Here is a 24,565-nt window from a genome sequence, read left to right as displayed (position 1 = left end):
GGCAGGAGCAGGACCCAAAGCAAGGTTTGCTCTGTGCCCCACGCCTGCCCATACCACAATCCCACTGTTGTGGTGAAGAAGGCAGATGATGAAGAAGATGCCACTCAACACCATGGACTTCAAGACACCTCTAGATGCGGTGCCAAGGCAAGCCCAGAGCCCAGCTCTCTGCAGACAGCAGCTAAGCCAGGAGGGATCGGCACTCAAATAGAGAAGAAGATGTTCTGTCTCAACAGAAGAAGGTCCTTCCTCTCTTGGCAGCCAGGGAGCTCAGAGTGGCCATCCCTGTGTTGCTGCTGGCCTTTGCTCTGCAGCTCCTCTGAGCTCAGAGGCCTTGGAGCAGGGAAGCCCTGCAGGGACAATAACCCATGGCAGAGCAGGAACCCACAGAAGGCTGACTCACCTGTCCCTGAGAGGGGCCTGTGAGCCACAGTTGATCTCCTGGGGGCTCAGGGAGGAGCTGACACGTGAGGCCTCCCTGGGCACCAGCACCTCGGAGGTGGAGCCTCCCTCCATGTGGCACAGCTCCGGGACATTGCAGGTGGTGTTGAGCTGGCCAGAGAAGGTGGAGGAGACCTGCTGGCTCTCTCCTGGCTGCAGCACACCTGGCAGTGGCAGGATACTGAAAGCCTGGATGGAAGACAGGAGAGATTGAGGTGTTGAGCATGGAAATGGATCCAATGGAGCATCTTGGAGCAAAGTGCAGCTGTAGCCAGAGGGGCCTATTCCCCAAACACTGCCAGAATCACCCTCACCTCATCCTGCATCCATGCCACTGACCAGTGCAGGGACCATGGGGAAAATCTTCTCCCATACTCACAGCTCAATGCATTAATTAGTACATTACATGAAAGTGAACTAGGATGTCTCCTGGCAGTAGAAATTCTCTCTGATGCACAACTTGCTTTTAAAAAGTTTTAAAACTACCTGCTTTTAGAAAAGGAGGAGACTCAGAGTGAGAGCTCTTGGAGCTGAAGGAAGGAGTCCAGCCCAGCTCATCTGACTCCTGAGGCTCTTCCCCCCTCTCTCTGATTTAAATGCTTCTTTCTCAAGGTGCTACAGCAAAAGCTCCTGCAAAAATTTCCTATGGAGCACCTGAGGAGTTCCAGGGGGAGCAGTGCCCTCCACAGGTGCCGCACAGCGTCCTTGGGCAGCCCTGCAACGTGTCCTGCACGGCCTCTCCAACAAGCAGCTGCTCCGGCAGCACTTTGTGATGGGCCTGCAGGGATGGGAGGCCCCTCTGTGGCCAATGCTGAGGGCCCCCAGTGGCACTGGCAGCTCCAGCCCTGCTTGCCACACTGACAATGGGCACGGGAGACAGATTCCCTCTTGCCTTCTCTGCTCCCAGGGCAGTGTGTGCCACGTCCAGGGAGCACCTGAATCCCTCCAAGCCTCGAGGCAGGTGAGGGTGCTCAGCAGTTGGTGCTGGCACCCAAAAAACAAGCCACTTTCTATGCTGGAAGGAAGAGACAGCCCCTCTGCAAAGTCTCCCTTTGTCAGACAGCTCCAGGGCCAGCAGTGCAATAGCAGCTCTGGGTGAAAGCAGAGCCCTGCAAACAGGGAGTCTGGCTGCTTTGGGAAGAGGTCCATGGAGATCAGGATCACCCCAGCTTGCTCTGGGAGGGAAGCTGGAGGTGTTACCATTATAATGCAGAGAAAAGCCTCATCTTACATTGGGAAGGAAACAAGGCAAAAAATCCCACACTCAGCACAGGCCTGTAGGATCTGAGTCAGCTTCTCCAAGGAAAACTCTCCTATTTCTACCTCTCCCTCAGCCCATATCCAGCCACTGGCCCTGCTGCCCAGCCCACTGTCAGGGCACAGCACAGCAGGGCAGCAAAAAGGGAGCTCAGCATGAGCAGGACTTGGTGCTGGCAGGCTGGGGAGGCAAAGCAAGCAGCAGGTGTACAAGAAAATCTACCTCTGCTCCTGAAGTGTGGGTAAAATCCTGCACTTCTTTCAGGGCTCTGGCTGCCTCCTCCTGTCCAGCCCTGAAGTGCCTCCATCGAGTTGCTGCACAATCCAGACTGGTTCTCCTCTCCTTCGGTGGCTGGGGTTTGAATTTAGGTGGGTGGAGCTCATCTCTGGAAAATAAATAACTATGAACAGGGACCTGCAGTGGGACGGAGGGAGGGACACCTGCACGAGCAGCTCCTGGCCAGGATGCAGCCCCTGGCTGAGTGCTCGCACGTTGAACTGAGAAATGGTTTGATCCAGCCCTTCCCAATCCAGGCTGGGGCAGGTCTGTTCTAAAGGCAGCCCAGGGATGGCACTGAGGTGCTGCAGCAGCTGCAACTGCTTGCATTGAGCAACTAGAGAGGACAGGCATTAACACCTGGTGGGGATGCAAAAAGCACAGTGGGAGAGGAAAAGACAGAGAAGGCAGCAAAAAGGTGAGATTTGAGACACCGAGGGGCAGACCCAGCCAGTGCCCAGCCAGCACAGCCCCCCCAGTGCCCAAGGCCAGAAACTCTGCAGCTCCACCTGGGATTTATCAGGAATGTTCCCCTGACACCGCTGGGGGGTTGGTTGACATTTTACAACACTCCCAGGTGACTCAGGTCGCATTCCCCATCCATCCATCCTTCCATCCATCCATCCATCCATCCATCCATCCATCCCTCCATCCTTCCATACATACACAGGCTGTGGTGCTGGGATCCTGCCAAGCTCTGCCAGACTTGGGCTTGGGGAGATTTCTGCCAGCCGTCCTGAGCTCCGTAATTGTGCTCTCTGTTCCAGGAAGCAAGCAAGAAAGATTTTAAAAAACCCAAAACAAACCACAACAGACAAACCTAAAAAGCCTTCAACAGCTCAACCCTGCTCAAGTTATTTCTTTAGGGACAGCTACCACTCTCCAGCTGAAATGCTGGGCTTTTGGGGAAAAAGAAAATTACATGTTCACCTCCAAATTGAAAAGGATTAAGGTAAGAGAACCTTTCAAACTAAAAATTATTGGCCCAAAGCTTTTATTTTTGCAAGAAATCTCTAGGTAAGACCAGCCTGACAGTTAAACAACTGGTTCTTCTGGTGGGGAGAAACCCTCCTCTTTAAGGAAAGCAGCCTGATAGTTGAAAGCAACTGTTTGGTCAAACTTCAGGCTCCCTGGCACAGCCTGCATTGCCTTTCCTTTCTGTTCACTGATTTACAGGCAGTGCCATGATGGCCCGGGTTCAGATGTTTGGTGCCATCCAGGGAATTTGGCATTGCCATTTCCATATGTTTTAATCGAAGTTTCAGTCCTTGCAAACACTCTTCAAATGCCAGCTTTCCTTTCTTTTACAGAAAGCTCAAGGCTCCCACAAGTCTTCTGACATCCTCTTTTGAGCTCAGAGAGATGACATTTTCAAACAGATGTTTCCAAAGTTAACAGCATTTGAAAGAATAATGAACTCAAATCCCCCTGGATTCCAGCTTAGCCCAACTCCATTCTGTGTCAGACACTGAGATTCCCACCTCTAAGGCAGGAGCTGTTTGTGCCCCCATCCCTCCTGTCCTTCTCCCCAGCAGCCTGTGCCTGTTTTCCCCGGCACAATCCCTGTCCCTGTGCACCCTGCCAGGAGCAGCTGCACACAGGCTCACATCTCCCCTTGCCCTCACCAGGGGGTTTCTCTCATCCCCGAACACGCCGATGAGAACGTTGGTGCGATGAGTGCCCAGGGCCTGCACTGCCACCACAACTGGGATCTCTGCTGTGCTCTGGGGCTGCACAATCCCACAGGGCTTGGGGCTGGAGTAGAGCACAGCAGAGTCCTCCTTGCGTTTCTGGAAGGGACACAATGAAACGCAGATGCAGAGGGAACTCTCAAGAAACTTTAGGCTCCTTAACATCCACCACAACAGCAACTTACGCACACCTTTAAAACTCCCCAGGACAAAAGTCAAAGGCACAAACAAGATGCAAGAATTGTAGGTTTACCGCTCCCAGGGCATCCTGCAAGGAGGCTGCCAGCACAGGCACTGGTGTCTGTGGGTGCAGCAGCTTTTCACAACCCTCTAAGATCTCCCACAGGAAAACGCCCTGAGGACTGGAACATCAACTGTTTCCTCAGGAGCTTAAACTGCCTCCTAAAGTTTACAGTAGGGTAGGATCCTGTTCTCAGCAGATCTTTAGGACTGATTAGAAACCAGCAAGGTCTTATCCAAACCCTTTTTTCCCCTAATAATCTCCTCAGGAATATTTGACAGGAGGAGGTGGATGTGATGCCAAACCTGGGGAATAAGCCCGTAGCAGCCAGGAAGGTGGCTGGGATTCCTAATGAAGATCTTCCTCTCATAGGGCACCTTCAGGTGGCACTCATCACACAGCAGCACTTGGGGGGACACTTGGAGCTCAGGAACGAGACATCTGGGCAAAGAGATGACCCCAGGACAATCAGAGATACTGAGAGAATGGAGAATGCCTACCCCCAAAGATTGTGAAATGGAGCAGAACACATTGGTCACTGTCAAATGCACATTGAAGAGCCCTACAGGGATAAATTGCCTTCTACCTCTTCCTACTCCAACATGTCTTGTCAAGGAGGGGCAAACCCTGAGAGGCAGCACCCAGAGGCTGCCAAGTGCCCCAGGCAGAGCACTTTGCCCCACAGCTGCCTCAGCCCCTCCTTTACACAAGAAGGCTTGCAAGGACTCCTGGAAGAGTCCCAGTGACCCACGAGCTCTGGGGGAGCCTTGCCAACAAGGATCAGTGCTCCCTAAGGCTCAAGGAACACACAGCTCCAGGGTCTCAGTAAAAATGACTCCCTTCTCTGCCATGGTGCTGTTGCCCTGCCTGAGAACTCAGCTCTTTGCCCCAGCCCTGGAGGGCACGAGACAGCAGCTGCCCCACAGAGGGGCTGATCAGCCCCTGCCAGGCCCTGCAGCTCCCTGGCTCCTTCACTGCACAGCTCCAGGCACTGCCTGGCCCCAGCTCCACCTGCTGTACACAATGGCAGCCCAGGCACTGCCTGGATGGCTCTGCCTGGCACAGGGAACAGCACCAGGGAGCTGCATCCCTCTGGCCATCACACTGACACCCACAGCAGCACAGCAGCATGGAATTCTGCTGCAGCAACGACGACTTTTGGTCTCAACTCTGACAACATTAAAGCTCAAAATGGGAAGCAGAGGGAAGGACAAAAACTGGAGCTGACCTGCCACATCAAGGGCTGCTTTCCCCTTGTCAGACCTTGCCCTCCCCACTCTTGCTGGGAGCCACTTCCCCCCTGCCATGTGCCCTCATGGACAGAGCCAGAGCCTGACTCTCAGCAGCTGCTTGCTGTGGCCCAAACCAGTGCACGGTGCTCACAACCAGCACAACCCCACGTCTTGCAGCCAGAAGGAGAGGAGGCCCTCAGGAAATTTGTTCCACCTCAAGCACCAAAAACAAGGCCAATCAATGATATCATTCCTGGTGCCTTTAGAAGAGGGCCAGGACCATGCTGGGCTGTGAGCAAACGTGCTTTTCACCACGGGCTGCTGCCCAAGCACTGCTGTTCTCGTGTCCAGCTGGCACAACATGAGGGCATTCAGCAGCACTTCTCCTTGGCAGCTGCAGCCAGCACAGCCTGGGCAAGGCAGTGCCTGCGGGAGGCCAGGCAAGGGCTGGTACCTGGCTGTGATGATCAGGGCTGCCACTCCCTTGCCAATACCCTCCAGGTCCACCAGCAACCTCCGGTAGAACTCCATCACCGTGTTGGAGCACAGGGTCACCTGGTGGAAGAGAAGAACAGTCAATTCTTCCTTCCAAAAGCTCATTACCCACGGGTGATATCCTCCAGTTCCTGAGGGAGGATTTGCCCTTCATTCTTCTGCTGCTCCATGTGTAGAGCACAGTCTCAGAGTAACAAAAGCCTTCTGGCAATACCAGATTTGTTGAACACACCTTGCTATCAGGGCACAGGTCAGCTACATTAAAACATTAGACTACAGCTCCATGCACCACTGCATTCAAATTATGGGGCCAATTTCTCATCTGACTACAAAGACATCCATGCAGAGGAAATCTGACTTGACCACAATGAGTTCAGCTTTGCAGCAGGAGGCTGAGGGCAAAGTATGGCCCAGCAGGTGCTGGGCAGTTCATGGCTGCCCTGGGACCCCGAGCCCGGGCTGGCTCTGAGAACTCCAGCCCCAAGCCAGGAGTGGGGAACTGCGTCAGGGTGGGCATTGACCAGAGGCAGAACCCTCAGAGCCAGAACTTCCCCAGGGTGAGCATTGACCACAGACAGAACCCTCAGAACTGCCCCAGGGTGGGCATTGACCACAGGCAGAACCCTCAGAACTGCCCCAGGGTGGGCATTGACCAGAGGCAGAACCCTCAGAGCCTCTTGCTCAACACCGCAAGAGACAAGCCACCAACGGGACCAGGCAGAGGAGAAAGGAGGAGGATCTCTGTCTTGAAGTTCCACAAGAAAGGGTTTATTCCAAGCAAAAGGATCAAAGCCAAAAGAGCCCTGCACACTCCTGCACAAGGAATTTTGTACAGATACAAATCAGGGGGTGAATACAAACAGCAAGCCAAAAGAGAATCCTCAGGGGAGCACTGAGGGGATTACATCAAGTGTCTGGGGCCACTTTGGGTAGGAGGGTGGGGAGGATGGCTCACATGGGCCAATGGGGCCTCCAGGAATAGGGGAATTCCAAAGGGGCATTGCAAACAGGGATTGGCTCCAGGTTAAATTGGCAAAGAAGGTTGGGGAACAAAAGGGGCTGGGTTTGACAGAAAGGGAGAGAGCTGGAACAAGGGGCAGGGAATGGCATGAGGGACAGCTTTGAGGGAGGGTAAAACCCAGGGGTAAACCCACTCGGGGAGAACACGGGGTACAACAGAACAAACCACTTAACAAGGAATCAATACAATAAATTTGAACCGCTACACATGGCTGCAGATTTTTTTGTCTCCACTGGAGTTTCCTGCAGTGAACACAAATCTTTCTGCTCCCCAGGAGGGGGGAAATGACACCACGAAGAAAAGCTCACTGCTTGATACAATGACATCTCTCTAACAGCCACCTTCTGCCCTCATCCTTGCTCTGCCCCGTTGCAATCAAATCAATCGCTCTCAAAAACACAAGAATGGCTTCAGGCCTTGACCATAAGGTCTGTGAACTCAGGCATATGATTTTGGAAAGCAAACAGTGCTCCCTGAGGAACATCCCGAGTAAGCCAGCTAGCAGAGGCCCCCAGCAGTGCACATGTCTCAGTGCCAGGATGCTCCAAGCTGGCACCAGAGCTAAAGCCCTCCCACCCTGCAGTGCAGCTCCAGCCCTGGTGCTGCAGCGGCTGTGGCTGGGCTCTTGCCGTACCTCGATGTCCTGGTGTCCCTGGGGGAGGATGGTGCCTTGGCTGGGATTCATGGTGAACTCCTTGGGCTCCACATGGAAATGGATTCCCTTCCTCCAGGCCGGGTCGGTGTCCCTGCGGATCTGATCCACGCTGTCCACAGCCGGCTGCGTGCCATCGTCCGACATGCGGAGCTGGAACGTCAGGGGCACCGCGGAGCTGTTGGTGAGGCGGCAGCGCTGCGTGTAGGGAAAGCCTGGGCAAGGACACAAATATCCATTCAGGCACCCAGCAGGGCATGATCCTGGGGGCAAGATCCTGGCAGGATCAAAGTGGGATTGGAGCTGAGCTCTTTATTATCTGAACTACAGCTCACCTAGAAGCTGCATGAGGAATTAATCGTCACTTAGTTCCCTTTGATACAGATTCCAGACTGCAGCCTTTAAAATGCCCACTCCTAGCCCTGCTGAACACTGCAAGCTTCTCTCTTTGGGATGGGGACCAGCTCCCTCACCTGCCCCAAACCAGCACCAGTTCTCTCTCAGTGATGAGTGTGCACCCAGACCCAGCATTTACTCTGAGAATTCAAGCTGTCCAATTCCCTGCTCAGCCTGCCAACACTCCCACCTTTTTCAAGACATATAAACAGTGAGTTGTCAGTGAGAAGAAGCTACAGCAAAAGAAAATGAGGATGGAATCAGGAACTAGAACGTGATGCAAAGCACCCTAATGCAGCTTCTCTCTGTAGGACCCTTAAGGCATCTCTTGCTTTGGGCCAAACAGCTGAGCACGTGACAGCTCAGAGCCCACTCAACTGGGGACACAGACAAGCCTTGCTTTGAGATTAGCAATTAGGAACCAGGTCCCACCTCAGCCCACAAACAGGGACATCACAGCCATGCTGCTCACTGAGAGTGCTGCCTGCAAGGGTTCACCCCACTTTGGCTCTGAGATTTGCTTTCCATCCTGCAAAGCCAGAGATACAGCCACTCATGGTGGGGATGTCCTGCAGAGCGCGCAGAGCAGCCACAGCCTGCTCTGCACTGCACATCTGGCTGGGCACGCCAGCTCTATGGGGGGGATACTTCTCCCCAGGCCTGCTCACCAAGAGTCACTGGGACACAGATGGGGAGAAAAAACAACTGCAGCTGCAGCCCAGAGCTTCTCTGTGCCCATCCAAGTGACCACTGCCAGCTCCAGCAGGGACTCCAGCAGGGAGGCAAGACAGGCACAAAAAGGACAAACCCAGATGTCAAAACCTCCAATGAGACTGAGGCCAGCACATGCAGACAACAGTCAACAGTTACAAAGAAGCAAAGATACAACAGCTGCCTTCAGCCCAAGAGCCCTTAGGAATGAAATTGGATTCAGCAGGATCTGAATCTCCTGCTTCAGACCCATATTTCCATCTCTTGCCTTTCGTGTTTCATTCCTTCCAAAGGCAACTTGACAAGCGCCTCCGTGGTGATGCAGGTTGGGGAAGAAGCAGCTCAAAAAAGGCAATGAGTTTCCTTCAGAAGTTCATGAACTTCATTGTTCTGGGTTTAGGCTTGGCAGTGAATGTTGCCCTTGGTCTGGGAAGGGGGATAGGGGTTCTGGGGGATTCTGGGGGGTTTTGGCCCTGGGCTGGGCTTTTCCCTTGGGGTTTTTTGGCAGTTGTGGCGTGATGCCGTGGGCGGCTGTGCAGTGGGAGCTGAGGCTGGGCAGGGAGCGGAGCTTCCCTTCCTCCCGCTCCGGGGTCGCAGCTCGGCCGCTGCTGCTGCGGGAGGTTTGTGCTTGGCCCGGGGCTGCCCTGGCTGCAGCTCAGCGCTGGCACCGACCCTGCCTGCCTGCCCCGCAGCTACTGCTGCTGCTGGGCACTGCCCACATCCCCCTGCCCTCTGGGGCTGTGCAAATGGAGCATTTCCTCCTTCCCTTCCCTTCCCTTCCCTTCCCTTCCCTTCCCTTCCCTTCCCTTCCCTTCCCTTCCCTTCCCTTCCCTTCCCTTCCCTTCCCTTCCCTTCCCTTCCCCTCCCGCACCGGCTGGGGGGGGATCACTGCCCTGCCAGAGCCCACAGCTCCTCCTGCTATGACCACAACTCCACCAAAGGGGAAAAACAGGACTTGGCATCTGGGAAATGTCTGTTCTTGTCTTGTCTGTGCTCTCCTGAGATAGTCTAGCAAAGAACTGTTATTCCTTTTCCCACAGTTTTGCCTGGGAGCCCTGTCATTTCAAAGGGATAATCATTTGGAGGGAGGGGCTCATCTTTCCATTGCAGCAAGATTCCCACCTTCCTTGGCAGACATCTGTCTTTTAAAGCAGCACAGAGACACCAGAAAATACTGCCTTTCTATTCCTTGCTTCCATTGGATCTCACAATGGCAAAATGCCCCCTGAGGCAGCAGCAGCAGCAGCAGCCCTGCAGTTCACAGCCTGAAGAGGCTGCTGGGGCAGAGCAGGAGTGAGGGATGCTTTTCTGTTGGAAGGCACAGAGCCCTGAGGCTGTGTCCCAGCCCAGGGAACACTCACCAAAGGAGATGTCCCCGAAGTCGAGCTCAGTCAGGTCGAAGTGTAAACTCGGTGCAGTGACGCTGCCCCTGGAGGCCGAGGACAGAGCAGGCAATGGCTCGGTTAAAGGCACAAGACTCTGTGCTTTGATGCTCAGGGACAGCTCATGGGAAATGTGCTTCTGCCCAGCAGCTGCTGGGCTTTGTGCCCTTCTACAGCCCCAGTGAGGAAACAAAAGTTCCTGGCCTTGGTGCTTTGTTGCTGGTCAATCTGTCACTTCAAATCTGTTCTGGGGACTTTGCTGATGAATGCATCACACACAAAAACAAAGAGAACATCTGCCAAGCTGAACTTTGTTCATTTCAGTAGTAACAGCTGATGAACTCTCGCTTCAGGTTCTGCTCATTAAGGACCTCTTGCGGTAATTATGGGCTGACCTGTTCCCATTGCCACTGGTGAGAACATCACTGCTGGCTGATGGAGAAGCCTTGGGCCAGCAATGTTCATGTGCTGGACGTGCGACTTTGGAGGCAGGGGAGGAAAGACAAGGCCCCAGCAGCCCCAGAGCCAGATCAGTGCTCGTGCTCCTGCATCTGCCCCGGGGCTGATGCCAGCACTGCTGCAGCTCTGCTGGGACTGGGGGGATCAGGGCCTGCTAGGGGCAAGGCACAGCATTCTGTTCTTAGTCTTTGGCCAGAAATTTCACCACAATAGAGAAGCTGCCAGTTAGGGGAATCCCTGGCCATGCTTCAGCACTACCTTCCATTCCATTCCCTTCCCACTCCTGCCCCATGTTACATGCTCCTGCCTTCAGGTGGCAGGATGGGAATAACATTCCAGGGATGACTTCAGGCCTTGCCTGAGAAAGAAGGTGTCTTCTTCTTTTCAAATTATCAGGAGAAGAGGATCCAGCCAAGTTCAGGACTCAGCCGTCAGCACTGAAAAACTGAGTGCAAATCAGCCCCCGCATCTCTTCAATCCCTGGGCGGTACCCACCAGACTCCTCTGTTCCTGCTGTAGCAGTCATCTCTCACACACACCTGGCTCCCCAAGACCCAAAGACACAAGCTCTACAAGTCTACAGCTAAATGTAACTCCTATGAATTTCAGCCAACACCACTAAATTGTTCCCTGAGCCCACAGCTAGAAGAGCTGTGAAGGAGACATCCCTGACACTGTAAGAACCAAAGGAAAATCACTGCCAAGAGATAGGCCTGGAAAGCTAAATTTTGGGCTTTTCTCTGTTAATTGTGAGCTGCTCCTTAAGACACTTCTCATCCTGTTAGATCCATCCTCTCAATGAATCACTGCTGCACCTGACAGGCAGAAAAGATAAGGTATGGAGGGGTTTTAAAAAGGTTGTTTTCTTCTGCTTTTATAACTAGGTCCATTGACATGTTTGTTTTCTTGTATGGCATCTAAAGACAGGTCCATGTCTCCCAATGGCACCTTGCAACCCCCAGACACTGCTCTTGCTTTGAGCAGTGTGTTTGCTCAGATGATTTCCAGAGGTCCCCTCCAGGACCACTGCAAAGCCACGTGCCTGTGGCCTCCCAGAGAATGGCTCTGTTTGGCTGACAGTGCTGAGGAAGCATTTCAGAAGCTGCTTGTGCTCAGCAGGGTGCAAGCCAGCTCCCAACATGTTCCAGCAGCCTCCAGGGAATCTGGGACAGCGAAAGCTCCAAGGCCACTGAAAGCAAGAGCAGATGCCTTCCATCCTGCTCACTTCCAGCCAGGCTGCAGGGCAGCAGATCCGATGCTTGGTTCCGTCTGTAGCTCTTTCCCAACTCCGCTCTCACCCAAAGGTGTTTGCACAGCGACAGATGAGCTGCCTCACCTCTGGGTGCTCAGCTGGTACCGAGCTGCCCGGGCACCGACATTGCACACCAGCCGAGTCTGCTGGGCGCTGACCTTGACTGGACACTTGGAGAAGTCCAGCTGGGCAGGGAAGTCCAGCACAGCTCGGGCACCAATGGCCCGAATTGGCACAACGATCCTTTCCCTTGCAGTGAGGCACACCAGCTCGTGGCAATAATCCTGCAGGAAAAGAAACTGGCTCAGCACAGGACATTTAGTGCCATCCCCATGGCAGAAGAAAAACCATTTCCTATACCCCTTCAAGGCCATCCATTTACCTATTGCACCCTCAAATGAACACTAAGTTCTACTACTATGTCACATTTTAAAGGCACCAGTGCACTTTGCAAAATCTGTCTCAGTGGCATTCAGCTCTTGTGTCACTTGGCTCATAGAGATAACAGCCCTAGGCCACCATCATTCCTACTCTAAACTTTAATGATGTTAAAGAATTCCTAAGCCCCTTCTAAGCAACATGGAGCTGGGGAACACAGGACATTGCTCTTTAGGCTTCTATATTCCCACTGTCTGAGAATAGGACAAAGTGTTCAACTGACTCTAAGCAGCAAAAGGAAGAGGAGAAAACAGCTGCACCCAAAGACATCCTGCACCTCTGGCCTGGTGCAGAAACATCAGTTGGCTCACAATTCCCCTCTAACTTTGCCTGTCCAACCAAGTCAGGAGAAGAACAGTGCTAAGAGGTAGCAGGATGCTGTTGGAAAGGGCCTCTCTTTGTTTCCCTGCAAGGCTTCCTCCCTTCCATGCATGCCCTCAACCCTTCTGTATGAACAAGCCTCCAGATCAGAACATGAACCCTCCAGATCCCAGCACTGAGATCAGACTTGCCAGGGCCTCAGCACTGCTGTTCAAACCTCCCCACAAAAGCACCTTTGGCACGGAATGGGTGCCAGCTGACAGAGCAAGCACAGCGACAGGCATGAAGACAGAGCCCCAGCAGTGTCACTGCCACGGGCACTGGGCCCACAGCTCTGCCTGCAGCTTGTACCTGCCCTACACCAGCTCCTTCAGGCAGGTGTTCAAGTCCCCTGCAGCTCAGCAACCTCCTGCTGACCAAGGGCACCCAGAGCCCAGTGTGCCTGTGCCAGGCCGGGCTCACAGGCACAGCACATCCTCTGCCCTGGCCCTGCAGCTGTGCCATGCTCACTTGTTCTCTGGGACAGCACAGCTGCAAGGCTGCACAACAGAGGGAGTGAAAAAGCACCGGCTTTGCTCCAGCCCAGGGGCAGGCAGGGAAGCTGTTAGCAGTCCAGGAAGGAGGAAAGCTCTCTGACCTCTTTGTTCCTCTGGTGTTTTCCATCAGAATGAAACCCCTTCCACTGCACCTAGAAATGGCCCAACATCTATCAGCAGCCCTCTGTCATTTTCATCCTGTTTCCTGTGCATCTTCCCTTGGCAATGCTCAGCAATGTGCACGGAGGGGAAGCAGAGCCTCTCAGGCCTGGCTGCAGTGCCTGCCAGCAGTGCCAAGGTGTGACTGGCTGCAGGCTGCCTGGCCACGCCTGGAGCCCAGCTCACAGCATGCAATGGGCTGGAGCCAGAGTGCAGGGAAAACAATGGCTGTGGAGATCATTGTGTGCTTTGGCTCCTCCAGCCTCACCTTGTTCTTGCTGGGGGTGAAGCGGATGCGCACAGGGGCAGAGGCGCCCGGCGGCACGGCACGGTACGCATCGCTGGAGCTCACCAGCTGGAAGTAAGGTGAGCTCTCCATGGAGACCTTCACCACGTGAAGAAACTGCAGCAAAGACATGAAATTTGATTTTGCCACTTGTGGAAACAGGACGAGAGGAGACCTGTCCATGCCCTGCTACCATCCCTCCCTTGCCCCTTTTCCAAAGCACTTTCAGCTGAGCAGGCACAGGCACATCATTCACAAGGCTGAACTTGAATCCCTTCTCTCTGGCTCCCGCATTTTGGCCAGGGGCAGTAGGGCAGTGCCTGCTGGGAAGGAAGGGCCGAGCAGGTCAGCACCAGCAGGATGGAGACACAGCATCTGAACCAAGTCACCTGCGTATTCAACAAGGCCAAAAAACCTGCTGGCTTCTGCCTGCACACAGCCATGAAGTTGTCATGTTCCAGAGGGGGAATGTGCTACCTAAAAGCAAACCAGCACATTACTGTGGGGCAAGGAAGAAACTCCCTTCCAGCAGATCAGGTTTGGGTAGGGACCTTCTGGGGATACAGTCAGGCAGGCAGAGCAGCAAGACAGGAGACCAAACACTGGGGTCTTACTGGGAATAAAAGCAAACCTGAAAAGCAAAAGAAGGAATGAACACAGCAAGACAATCCCTAAAACAAGGAGATGGCAAAGAGAACTTAAATGGGCAGTAAAGCAGCAAGGAAGAATCATAAAACCATGAGAGCAACCAGCTTGCCAAAAGTAACAGAAACACAGACAGGCGGTGTCTATTGACCATGGGGCTTCAGAGGCATTTTCTGCCTGGAGAAACAGGACCAGCACTGACTGACAGTGTGGTTCCAGTATGCAAAGCCAATCTTGGCTCTCCAGGGCTTCCTGCTGCCTGTGAAGGCAAGCTGGGCTGCTGGGCATTCCTGCCTGCAGCCAGGAGGCCAGGTTCTGCCCTCTGGGGTACCAATGCACAGCACACATGCATTTTCTAACACACTGATATCATAACCCCTGAGCACCAAAATGCTCTCCAAAAGTCTAAACCAGATGATTTGGACTCCCTCCTGTCTCCTCCCACCAGCCCACTCTTGGCACAAGCCTCACTCGAGAAAATGTTTCCCTGACTGAAATTCAAATGGTCTCAAGTTTTCCTCTTTACAGTGGAACACAACTGACATTTTTCAACTTTTCCCCTCTCAGCTCTCTTGGGAAACTGCAAAACAATCGCAATTTCTTCAGCTGAAGGTGGAAACCTCCAGGAGCACATGGCTTTGGATGTGCTGTGCTTCTGCAAAGGGAAAGCAGAGCACCGTGTTGCTTTTGGAAAAGCTGAGCAGAGCTGGATGAAGCTGAGCAGGAGCTTCAAGTGGCACCTAAAGGCCTCTCCCTGCTTCTGCTCCATCACTCTGATTGCAGGGCTCTTGCAGAACACGGTTCCTGCAGGGCCAATGCCATTAATGAGAAGTGATTCCAGCATAAAGTGCAGGAGGCTCAGCCCCTGAGCTTTGCCTGTGAACTGCATAAAGGGAGCCAAACTGGTTGAGAGAGGCAGAGATTCCTACCAGGAGCCAAGATTAACCAAGGACACACAGGGTGTGCTATAGACCCAAGGCCAAGCATGAGAGCAGGTAAGAACTGTACAGCACTCAACATTCCTGTCAATCCAGAGCTTTCGAGAGACGGAAACTCCTTTGGGATAGACACCATCAACGCCTGGCAAAAATCTGGGCACAATTCCCAGCACAGGAAGATTTCCACCATCTTGCAGAACAAGGTGCTGAGACATTTTCTTCTGCATGTGCTGCAGCAGATAACTTGCTTTGCTGTCCACTGAGGGAATGACAGCACTCTCCTCTTCCAGCACAGTGTTAAAGCTTCACGTGCCAGCACTTACCTTGTCCTTATTCATGAGAGACAGCACCATTTCAGAGACCTCCCGAGCGACGAAGTTCTGAAATACCAGCTCTGGCGGGGAAACCCCAAACCAGCTCTGTTTCGGGGCAGCTGACGGCAGCTGGAGAGGAGAGAGAGCAGGGAGAGCTTCAGCTGCTGGGAGGAAGGTTCATGCAGGAGAATCTTCCACTGATCCCCAGTGAAGTACAGACTCTGGGGGAGCACGTCTGCCCAGCCCACACTGGGCAAACAGGGGCTCACCCACCTCTGCTCTGAGCTGATCCACAGCTGCTGGGCCACACAGAGCAGGCTCAAGCCAAGCTGCTCTTCTGGCATGGATTTCTCCAGGTTTCTTTCTCCAGAATGCCAGGCAGCACTTTCCTAAAACACAGCCCTGTGCCCACGTCGTCACAGAGCTCTGGGGCACTGACTGAGCACTCATGGAGTAAGTAAAACCCATGAATTTACAGGAGACTCCATGGGAAAGGATTTGGGATGTCTTTTACTCTGAGACAGGGAAACCAAGGCCCACACAACTGCAAATATCTTTTCTGCTCTACAACTTAGACATCAGTAAGAAGAGCACAGGACCAGAGAAGGTTTGAGAGATGAGGTGACACTTGGCTGAAGCCAAAAGGTTATTAAGCAAAAGAATGGAATTTGTTGGTTCTGTGTGTTATTTGTGGTTTGCATTTGTTCAGGTTGGTTTGTTGAGTGTCACAGTGAGAGGGACAGGGTTGAAGACCTGACCAAAAGGAAGGAGGACGAGAAGGGAGGGCACAGAAAAGTTGGTGCTCAGTAGAGAATGGAAGCTCCTGAGTACCCATCCAATGGCAAAGGGCACAGGGACCGCCCCAGCCGGGTACAAAGGGGATACAAAGATGGCCATTTTCTCAGAGGGTGTGTGTGCTTGGCTCTCAGGGAGGGAGACATCCCCGGCTCAGCTGAATCCTTACTAAGATACACTTTTCCTTTGCTTTGATGATTTTGTTCCTTTTCATTGTATTTTAAAGTTAGTGTGTTCCAAAGAGAGGAAAAGGCAAAAATAAAAAGACAAATGAGCTGAAAATAAAAAGACAAGTGAGGTGAATGCTGAATGAGGATAAGGTTCAGTTATTTTCTCAGCAACTTGGGTAAAAGTAGAGTTGGTATCTCCTTTTTCAGTGGCCTTTAAATGGGTGCTTTCTTGTCATTACTGCGATCTTATTTCATGCCATTCTAGAGGCACGTCTGGAATGACACAACAACAGCAAATGCTTCTGGAGCAGAGACATTGCTTGGAGAAAACTCTGCCCTGCTTTGTCTGCCTTCTCCAGCCACACTGCTGTCACTGCAGAGACACAAGCAGGTCTCCTCTGTGACTTCACAGCAGACACATTCTGCTGAAGGGAGTGGCTGCAGCACACTGTCCCTTAGCTGTGCCCTTCCCTGAGGTGTTCCCAAGGCTCCTCTCCAGGACAATCCTTTACCTGGATTGTGTTCCATGTCTCTTGCTTCCAATTTCCTACTCAACAGCCCACCTCAGTCACCTACCCGTTTGGACTGTGCTTTATACCAAGCTAGTCCTGCCAGAAAAGCAGCTTTAAACACACCCCTGAGTAGGCACTGATCCAGACAAAGCACATCCATTCCCCTCTGCCCAGAGCCAGTCCCCTGTACATCTGGCAGCCTGCAAAATCTAACACCCCGTCAGGGTCCAACACATTGTTCCAGCCCAAAGCTGAAATGCAATTTGTTGTGTTCAATCTGAAGTAATTCCTGCAGATCCTTGGCCTTCAAAGGCCAACGCTGCCACTCTGCAGCGAATCCTGTGACCCCGAGCATTTGATGGTGACCACACCAAAGCAAGAGGTGGCTCCTTCAGCAGGAGAATGGCAAGGGGCAATTTTGGGTCTCTGTGTCCCCAGCCTTCCTCCCATTGTTTTAGCAATGGCAGCTGCGCTCCAGCACACCCCAGCACCTTCAGCAGAGGGTATTTGTGTTGCCTTAGTGCAGATCAGGACTCCCAGTCCACCACTCCCAGCACTTTGCAATGACAGCAGGACCTGGACACTGAGGTATTTTGCTGGAGGCAAGCCTGTCACAAACACACACCCTCTTCAAACTTCATGTGAAACAGAAAGGAAAAGAGCAGGAAAAGGCTACCTTTGGGCGAGTCTCACTCCTGTCTAGAAATGGGCCAATTCTGGGCAGAATACTCCCCCCAGTGCTGGCCTCCTTCTTCCTGCTGAGAAACTTCTCCCTCTGGAACTTAGAGGGAAGCAGCTGAAAGGCAAAAGTAAACCAGCTAGAGCCTCAGAGTTGTGCTTGTTCAGAAAGGCTTTTCTTGAACAAGTGGCACTGGTGAATAACTTGTGATCACAGCCACTAGGACATTCCTGGAAGCCCTGGGGGTTTCCTGCTGAAATACTTAGCATCAGTGAATTAATACAATTAATAATACAGAGTGGAACACACATACTCCAGCCATATGGCTCTGTCCCATTGCCTTCTCCATGATTGCATGGGACATGGTTGGGGATTTCTGCTCTTTGGGCATTTGTTTCCTCTTACGTTTCATTGGACTGAGGCAGTGACCTTTCCAGAGAATGGGGAGGAGCTCTCAGAACTGCCTGAACTCCATCCCTGCACAACGCTCAGAACTCACAGCAAGGAGATATCGCTGCTGGATGAGTCCAAGAGATGCAAGAAGGGAACACTGTACCAAGAGTGAGGTGCACAGGAATGTGTCCAGGTTTTAGTTCTCCCTGTTAATTGTTTTCTCTGTCTGAGCTGACAGAGCCCTCCAAAGAAGAAAACAGAGGCATCTCCTTGACAGAGCCTCAGCAGTGGGGCATCTTCAGCCAAGTGAGCTTTGTGGCCCTGGCTCCAGCGCTGCCTGCAGGGCTGCATCTGTGCCCACACAGGAGCTGGGAGAGAACAGCTGCTTTGGAAGCTCTTCCAGCTGGGACCAGCCGTGGCTCTCAAGGCTTTGGGCAGAGTTTGAGCTTCCCCCCACCACATGCCCAGGTGCCCAAGGGCAGGATGGTCAGAGCAGCACAGGTGAGTGCCCAGCTTGACAGAAGGAATTCCTGTGGCAAAGGGAAAGGGACAGAACACATGCTCAGGCCTTCAGCTGTGCATTGGTTTCACTTGGCTCTGCTGGCACAGCCAGGCAAGACACAGCTGAAGCTTCCCACAGTGTTCCCTATTGCACCAGGACAGCCCCAGCAACAGCAGCACAGCACAAAGGGCTGGGGAGGGGCTCTGCAGCTTCACAGCACTGCTGGACAACAGGGGCAGGGAGAGCAGGGACACCAGGGCAGTGCCAGCCTTAACACAGCCCCAGTGGGTACTCACAGTATGAGGCTTCAGCGCTTCCCTGGACAAAAGACGAGGTGTTGTTGGTGTCTTCTTTGGCAATCCAGACGCCATTTCCAAGGGACGATGTCGCAGGTGAGCGACAATGCCTCAACAAAACTGGAAGGAGCAACAATGGAACTCTGAAAATCCACAACCCAATTCATGGCAGCTTCAAGGCATATTCTGGTGCTAAAAATGGTACATTACTTGAAAGTAGCTAAGTGCTTGTTTGGCGCAAGTAGCTAGTATAGTTAGGCCACTAGTTGGACTTTATTTGAACTATATGGCTACCTTGTGCAATTCAAAGTTAGATCATACTGAAACCTGGAGCTAAAAATCTGAACATTAATAACAGTTCGAAGAGACAAAACTGTAGCCTAAATATTACTCAAAAATAGCTAGAGTGGGCCTCCTCTTCTTTAGGCTAAAGCACCCTTGCTCTATCAGCTGCTCCTCACAGCTGAGAGACTAATGAGAGACTGGAATGTTATGGCTAATGGCTTAAATATCATTATAAAGGACTTTCTGTCCATTGTGACAAAACTGTATAAAGAAGCTGCGACCACCCAAGCCCACCCCTCCTGACTGGAACTTGGCACTGTGAGTTAAGCTGCCTAAGGGAACTTGAGACAAGATCAAGGTGACACTATTGTCCCATTACCTCAGGTCTGGGGAGAAGTAAACAAGGCTGAGGAGAAAAACCTATCCACAACAAAGCCAAACCCAGCAGCTGTCCTGAAAATCAGCTCTGTCTGGGTTCAGGCTGGGGAAGTCATAGCCACAGACTCTTCTGCTGAGGCCAGGTTTGCTCACAAACCTCCCAGCTAAGACCTCCACAGTGCCTCCAGACCCATTCCTGAGGCCTTGCACCAGACGACTGCAGGGCATGCAAAGCAACACAACAAATCTGAAAATCCAGAACCCAACTCATGGCAGACTCAAAGGATATATGGGTGCTAAAGATTTTATATTATTTGAAAGTAGCAAGAGACAGATTCCAACTTGCCCCACCCCTGGGAGGTACCTGGGCAAGGTATCACCTTGCCCAAATCTGCATTAACCCAGTGGAGTCTTACATTTTGCCAGACCTCACCACAGAGAAGACCAGAAGAGGATTTAATGGTAGGCCAATGGGATCCATGGAATGGTGATATTTTCTACTAAATCTCTCTCTGTCACTCTCTTTCTCCTCCCCCCCTTCCCAACCTCCATTCCACTCCCACTTTTTCTTTTCTTTCTCTCTCTTTCTCCCTCACATTTACTGTTCCATAAAATCCAGACCATTGGCTTTGGCATATGGTCTCGTCTGCACCTCAATACAGAGGCATCTCCCTAAAAATTTTAAAACCCAGATGATGAAAACCCACTGAAACTTGAACAGAACTCATTCACCTTTAAGCAGTTTAAGCAGTTACTATAGGGAAAAAATGTATAGACTACTATCTTTAGAAAATGTTGCACTTCTTCAGTAAAAAAAGCACAATCAGTAGTCCATTTATTGTTCATCCTCTCAGGTGTACATGTCACTGAACTACTGCGCCAGAAGACTGGCATGATCACATTCTCTGTATCCCTTTGGCATTCTCTTTCAGAGCACAGATGAAACAAAACCAAAAAGTTCAACTTTAGTCGGTCTTTACCTTCAAGTGAAATTCAGGACTCCCTAGCAGACACCAGTGTTCTGCACGCTGAGGAGCTTTTCGCAGAGGCCAATGCTCTGCACCTTTAGCAATTCTCTACGCCGATAGTTCCCCTGGCGAATGGCCCGGTGCAGCCGCCTGCAGGAGCCCAGGCTGCGCACACCCAGCCAGGGCCGCGCTCTCAGGCAACTGAGGCCGCGCCGCTGTCACAGACGCTGAGGGCCCGGGCGCGGTTACCGGGCAACCGCGGCACCGAGTGCGGGGCCGGGCGGGGCCGGGCCGGGCCGCAGGGATTTGCAAAGGAGATTGGCACTGCAGCGACCGACTGCAGTTTGGGGCTTCCCAAGAGTCTTTCTGTAACTAATGAAAGGTTAAAATGTGGTGACGAAGGCACCTATGCCAGGTCTGTACATTGCTCTTTGCAGCACTAGTATCCGACTCTGGCTGGAACAGCAGGAGGGGCTGAGGCAGCAGGGAAGGGGGCTCAGCCTGGAGGAAAGGAGGCTCAGGGGGGACCTTCTGGCTCTGCGCAACTCCCTGACAGGAGGGGACAAGAGGCTGCTGCAAGTTCAGGCAGCGCCGGAGCCGCCTGGCTCCCCCTCTCCTCCCCCGCTCCGCCTCTTCCTCCCTCCTCCTCCTCCTCCTCCTCTCCCGCAGCCCTCGCAGCCCCCGGGAGGGGCGGGGATGGAGCCGGGACAGGTCGGAACGCAGAGAGGCCTGGGGGGATGCCAGGACTGGGAGTGACTGGGCTGTACTGGGATCATCCTGGGAGCAGCTCCTGGGTGACTGAGTTCTACTGGGATCATCCTGGGATCACACTGGCAGTGAGGAGGAGCAGCGCGATGGCTCCAGCACTGGGGCTGAGGGCGCTCCTGGGGGGAGTATTTTCTTGTTGGGAAAATTAATCCAGAAACACCAGAGGTTTATGTTCACAAAGGAGACAGAGGAGTCCTTTCTGGCTTTATTCCAATAAAGGGAGAGGCCATGGGGCATTCCCCTGGGATCTCTTGAAATTTTGGAGGATGCAACCTTCTTTTTATCCTAATTTCCTGGCCACATTTCCCTTCTCTCTTTCCCCTTGGCTGAGGTGCTTGAGAGGTACAGATGCCCTGATACGCCTGACACCGAAGATTTCCCAAAGATTTCCCTCTAATGTATAACCCTCCCTTTTAGTTTTTAATTCTTACGGAGTTTAGGGGTTTTTCTTCCCCATTGTTTCTTTCATTTCTCAATGGCTTATTTTGTTTATCTGCAAACCTAAAATGTATTTGTAAAAGCAAATATCTTTTTCCAATCATCAATCAGTGGAATCCTTCCCATTGTTTCTTTTATCTTCCAGAGCTGCTTTTATCTACGAGCAGACCCACAGATTGTTAGTAAAAACAAATCCACTATTCCTCTCCTTTACAGCTTACAAGAAGATTTCAGCTCTAAAAACAAAGCATCTTCTCAGCCCTCTCATCTAAGACTTAACTTCTTCTTTATTGACTTTAGTGTCTTCATGTTGTTTTTTATATACTTGCATTTTGTTCTTTTCTCTCACTCAGAAGAAGACTGAAGTACTGAAAAACTTAACATCACGCATGAGGCCTACCTAACCCACCAATTACTACTAACAGAAAGCTGTGGCTCAGTTGTGTTCAGATCAGCTTTATAGTTAGTGTTTAGTTTTCTACACCAGCCACAGAAGTCTCTGGTCTCAGCCACGCTAAGAAGAAGAAGAAGCAGCCTGACAGCGAGATCTTCACAGCCACAGCCAGCCCTGCTCTGGCTAAAGCTCCGCAGCCTCCCCTGTCTCCTTGCCCAGCAGCTGCTGAGGCCCAGCCCGGCCAAATCAGAGCCCATGGAGAGAGAAGCTAGCAAGCAGCCCAGAAAATAGAAAAGAAGCCCAGCCTGCAGCAAGACTGCCCAGCCCAGCCCAGACACAGAGCAGAAGCCAAAACCCAGCAGCTCCTTGCTGACCAACAAAGAAAAAAAGTTTCTGAATTTTTTCATCTTTACCATGTGTGTTTCACAAAAGCGTGTCTAGCTTTCAGTAGCTCAACAGACTGTCAGATACACAAAAAACTTTGCATCACTTCCCTAAATTTCCTCCCACTCCAAAGCATAACACAGGGCCGCTGGGAGCAACTGGGATCGGACTGGGAGCAACTGGGAGCAACCAGGACCATACTAGGAGCAACTGGGATCATCATGGCATCAGAGAAGGATCATATTGAGAGGGACTGGGTCTGTGCTAGAGGCAACTGGGATCACACTGGGAGGAAATGGGGACATGCTGGGGACCAATGGGATCATACTGGGAGCAACTGGCACCACACTGAGGGTGACTGGGATCCTTCTGGAATCATACTGGAAGTGATTGGGAACAGGCTGAGGGCAACTGGGACCATGCTGGGGCAACTGGGATATACAGGAAGTGACAGGAATCATGTTGGAGGTTACTGGGAGTGGTTATGAGCAATTGGAATAATGCTAGAAACTACTGGGAGCAACTGGGAGTGAGTGGAAACACATTAAGGACAACTGGGATATACTGGGGGAGACCAGGAGTGACTGGGATCACAGAGGAAGCTTAAAGTTACTGGAATAATACTGGGAGTATCTGGGAGTGACTGGAATCATACTGGGGGCAAATGGCACTCTACTGAGAGTGACTGGGTTCATATTGGAATCATACTGGGAAGGACTGGAACCATACTGGGAGTGCCTGGAGCTATGGTAGGGGTGAATGGGAACACCTGGGACTGTGCTGGGACCATGCTGGGATCATACTGGGATCATACTGGGAGTGACTGGGATGATACTGGGATCACACTGGGTGTAACTGGAAGTGACTGGGAGCCACAGGGCCCATGCTGGGAGTGACCAGGGGGAACTGGGGGAACTGGCCCAGCTGGGGCTGAGGGTTGTTCTCCCCCTGGGCTGCCCTGCGTCCTGCTGCTGTCCCTGGCCTCACAGAGCCGAGGGACAGGGGACAGCTGAGGGACAGGAGACAGGGGCAGGGACGTGGAGAGGTAGAAGGGAATTCCAGGGGGTCCTTGAGCCCAGGAAATGGGAGTCCAGGGTTTCCCAAAAAGGGGGGACCAGGGTGGGAACACTCGGGATGGGATGTTCGGGAAGGGGGAGTTTAGAGGGTCTCTGTTTTTGCAGAAAGGTGGGGCTGGGGGCTGGGAAAGGCAGGAATGGGGATCCAAGGTGCTCCAGGGCATCCTAGGGTGACGCCCATGGCAAGTCTGGAGGTTGGGAGCCATGGGATGGCCAGGAAAAGGGGAGCAGGGGGTCCTGATGTCCAGAATGGGGGATTCAGGGGGTCCCTGTGCAGGATAAGAGGAGCAGGGAGGTCCCGGTGCCGGGGGTCCCACTCCCCCCTGGGGCCCAAGGAGCGCCCCCAGCCCCAGCGCTGGAGCCATCGCGCTGCTCCTCCTCACTCCCAGGATGATCCCAGTAGAACTCAGTCACCCAGGAGCTGCTCCTAGTATGATCCCAGTTGCTCCCAGTCATTCTTTATTATGATGCAATTTGCCCCTGGCACAGTTCCAGTTGGTCTCAGTTGCCCCCCCTTTGATCCAGTGTGTTCCCAGTTCTCCCAGTTGCCCCTAGTAACTCCCAGTATGATGCCAGTCTCTCCCAGCAGGGCCGCAGTCATTCACACTTGCCCCCACTTGCCCCCAGCATGGTCCCAGTTCCCCGCAGCACGCTCCCAGTGGCTCCCAGTCGCTCCTAGTCCAGTCCCAGTCATTGCCTGCATGGTCTCAGGCACTCCCAGTATATCCCAGCTGCCCTGAACATTCTCGTAGTCATTGCCAGGCACTCCCAGTTACCTCAGCATGGTTCAGCTGCCCCCAGTTTTATCCCAGTCACTGCCAGGACATCCCAGTTGTCACTAGCATGCATCCTGTCATTCCCAGTTGCTCCCAGTTCCTCCCACTGTGTGCACAGAGAGCTCCCAGCATGGGCCTGGTAGCTCCCAGTAACCCCAGTGTCACAATCCATCCTTATGAACGGGTTTCGTGATTGTTCATGGATTGATCTCAGGGTGCAAAAAGCCGACACAGTACAGGGGGATTTGCAGTAATAATCAAAACAAATGCACCTTTATTGAATGACCACAGCAAAATGCGATAGAGGGATTAAGGGAGAGAAAAATACAGAGAAAGAGAGAGAAAAGAGAGAGAGAGAGGGGGGTATAGCTACCAAACGTAAAGATGAAGTCCTTTGGTCCAGTCCAGTTGAGGATCCGCCTGTTACGTCAGGGAGATCTCAGAGGCACAGTTCATCTGGACCCCAATTATACTCTTTTTCAATGGGGGAAGGGAGAATGAATTTTGCAACTGAATCAAAGGTAGTTTTGGGGAAAGAATGGTGTTTCGAAAGGGTATACACAGTCCATGTTCGGCAGTGGGTGTGAGCCATTGTTTTTGTGGTCCA

The 24,565-nt window shown here is 52.5% G+C and overlaps 1 protein-coding gene across 1 annotated transcript in view; it reads left to right on the top strand.

Moving 5' to 3' along the window:
* The window catches only part of LOC128943524 (zinc finger protein 665-like), a gene marked incomplete at both ends in the record, with an annotated part of 552,916 nt that overhangs the window by 11,987 nt on the left and 516,364 nt on the right, over window positions 1–24,565 (top strand). The window contains one exon of the mRNA XM_054286442.1: window positions 3,464–3,472. Coding sequence (XP_054142417.1) covers window positions 3,464–3,472 — 9 coding nt within the window. The remainder of the gene's footprint in view (window positions 1–3,463; window positions 3,473–24,565) is intronic.

This window comes from Melozone crissalis, unplaced genomic scaffold (assembly GCF_028551555.1).
Source record: "Melozone crissalis strain CALT ecotype California unplaced genomic scaffold, PUWL_Pcris_2 ptg000046l_1, whole genome shotgun sequence".
NCBI classification, from domain to species: Eukaryota; Metazoa; Chordata; class Aves; order Passeriformes; family Passerellidae; genus Melozone; species Melozone crissalis.
Note: the sequence above shows the minus strand (reverse complement) of the source record. Positions and strands in the feature narration are given on the sequence as shown.